At 47.0% G+C, this 2,745-nt stretch overlaps 1 protein-coding gene across 2 annotated transcripts in view; it reads right to left on the bottom strand.

The window, feature by feature from the left end:
- Positions 1-2,745, bottom strand: part of SLC4A11 (solute carrier family 4 member 11) — a 318,296-nt gene that overhangs the window by 2,433 nt on the left and 313,118 nt on the right. The window contains exon 19 of one of the 2 annotated variants that reach the window (XM_019526497.1): positions 2,441-2,610. In XM_019526497.1, coding sequence (XP_019382042.1) covers positions 2,441-2,610 — 170 coding nt within the window. Of the gene's footprint in view, positions 1-2,440; positions 2,611-2,745 lie in introns of those variants that run through there. The other variant, XM_019526498.1, reaches the window with a different exon arrangement.

Below are 2,745 nucleotides of genomic sequence, written 5' to 3'. Positions count from 1 at the left end.
TTTTTTTTTTTTTTTTTTGGAGGGGGAAGATGCATGTGATATATCAGTAAATACGGTGTACAGTACATGGCACAGAAGGGCTCTGAGCCTGGTCTGGCCCATTCAAAGAAACCCATTTAAGCAAAGCAAACATTATGCGTTGCTTCAGGCCAGCTGAAAAAGTCTCTCTCCTTAATAAATTCAACTAGCCACTTGTGCACGAATGCCTCGGCCTCCAGAACAGCACAGGAAGTTACTTTAGCTATTTAAATAAACAAAAACACAGCAGCAGTAACAAGTCCGCTTTGAATATGGAAATACTCTCTCAACAGAAAGCCAGGAAAGGAATTTGGAAGGTCGGCTCTGTAGAAAAATGCCCTGAATTCCACAAATTGATCCGATTCAAAATGAAAGGGCTTTAAAGGGAGGGAAGGGGGAGGAGGGGTATGCCTTGGAAATGCAAGCTTGCTTTTCTCTAAATTAGACACCATGGCGAGAATCTCCAAAAGATACTGTTCAGAGAGAAACCTGAAAATCCTCTTATGCAAGGGGATTGCAGTGGGTCCAACACAATAGGTGGAGATAGTGTTTTGCCTCTGGAAAAGGAAAGAAGATCGTGGTGGGTCTCTCAGCTAAGCCACTAGGCCGGGACTCGCTGTTCCTAGGGGACAGTCCCCAGCTCCGATACAAAAGGATGCGTGGGGCCCCTGGCAAGTCGCTTGACTTGTCATGCATCTCACTTTCCCCATGTTTGAGAAAGAGATAGTGATTTTCTCTCCTTTTTCCTGCCCCCGTGTTAGTCTCTTTGGGGCCGGGGCCATCACTACAACAAAGTGGAGTTGCAGACTTGGTTGGGGACTGGAGACGTTCCCATAAAACGCATGATCAGCAGACAGTAAAGACCGGGTGTGTGTAGGAAATGCCCGAGCTACCCTGGGCAATAAGGTAGTGTGATCATACAAACATGGCCCTCTCTTGGGGCTTACCCTGTATTAGCCACACCAGCAGGGCTACAGACCCCTGCTTGGCACAACACTGCATCTGAGGCGTATGGGAACTAGACTCATCAACCAGTCAAAGGGAACTTTCCAGGTCAATAAAGCTGATACAAGTTGAGTTTTGAAATGCAGGATACACCTATACACTGCACTACAATGCTGCACCATGTGGAGCATCACAGACACGCTTGTAGGTATTAGGAAAAACTCTCTTTTTCTTTTTTGTACCTGGCTGGGCCAAGCAAGCCTCAGTTCTTCTGGAAAACCAGCAAATAAGGGCAGCAGCAAAAGGAAGGGAGGGTTACTTAGGGCCAGATTGTTAAAAGGGACTCCGAGGTTGAACTTCCACTGATTTTGGTGAGCTTTAGCCCTTTAAAAAATTTTTTAAAAATAAAAGGTCACCCCTTGGAGTCTTATCTGGATCTTACCGGAGATCACAGCAATCCTGAGAGCTGTATCAGTAGGTCAGGATTGGGCCCTAATTTTTTCCATCTGCACTATACACGATCCTCAAAGGCATTTTCAAATGTTTTTAGCAACCAATCTTATGCCTTCAAGTCAGGCGGGTAGCTGATGCTGCATTATCATGAAGGCCACACTTCATTTGGGTTCCCATGTGCCACCAGATTGGCCAAAGGCCATTAGGCCATGCAGAGAACTGATTTCTCAGTGCCCTAATACGGTTTGATGTTGGATTTGGTTGGGTCACTCCCTTCATTTCTTGTCCACGAAAGGGCGGAATAGGCAATAAATGAAGGCACTGGCCAATGGTTTGAGTTAAATGCTGGACACTCACCAATGCCCTCCCCGAGAGTCACGTTTTCCAAGTTTAGCAGGACTGGGAGAGGAAGTCGCCAAGGTGCGACCACTTTAACAAATTGTGGGCACAAGTCATGGTCACCCCAACTATAGGGAACAGTGCCCAGGAGATTGCTAGGATGACTGTCCAGTGCTTGTAGCTGTAAGGCATGTAAGCAAAACTCGTTTTTTTCTCAGCATAACAAGGAGATATTCTTGCCAGCCGTTTGTTATAGCTCCACTTATGGTAACAAGTTTCAGGTTGCGTTGCATCGCTTTGTGTTTCAATCGATGCATTTATGGACTCGCAGTTTCCAAGAGCCACTTTGCTGCGAGCAAGGCACCGCCGTGGCTCCACATCAAGAGGTGGAAGCATCTCATGCAAGGTCGGTACCCGTCACGTGTTTCCCACCATGCGTCGGGTCGGCCTACATACATCAGCAGGGCTCCATGCCCTGTATTGCCTACTTCCCCCATCAATTGTGTAGGGGGGAAAAAGAAGAGAGGCAGAGCAGAAGTCTCACCATAGGACACAACCCAGCACCTAGAACAGGGTCAAGGATGACGAGCAAGTCTCAGAAGAGTAAGGGGCTGCCCAGCCACAAGTCAAAAGCAGCCCGGGGAGGCCGCTCAGTGAAATACAGCCTGCTCAGAGAGCATCTTACCTGATTGGGATCATTCCTATCATAATGAGGGGGAAAATCATTTTCATGTAGGGTAAAGGCGACATCCCAAATCCACAGAGGATGAAGAGCTGGAGGACCTGCAAGCCTGTGAAATAGTGGATTTTCCGCTGAGGGACTCGGCGAATGTAATGGGTCGGAGGATAAGCAGTCTGGAGAAAAAGAAAAAAAACACAAACAAACACATACACACACAAAGCAGAGTGTCAGCAACAAGTCGGTTCATTCTGGGCTCAAGGGCATGGCATGTGCGGTAGAGAAAATCATTTTTTTTTTTTTTTTTTTAA

The sequence above is a fragment of the Gavialis gangeticus genome, unplaced genomic scaffold (assembly GCF_001723915.1).
Source record: "Gavialis gangeticus isolate Ggan-Ray unplaced genomic scaffold, GavGan_comp1, whole genome shotgun sequence".
In the NCBI taxonomy this organism is placed as follows: domain Eukaryota; kingdom Metazoa; phylum Chordata; order Crocodylia; family Gavialidae; genus Gavialis; species Gavialis gangeticus.
This window is presented reverse-complemented; position numbering and strand designations above follow the sequence as displayed.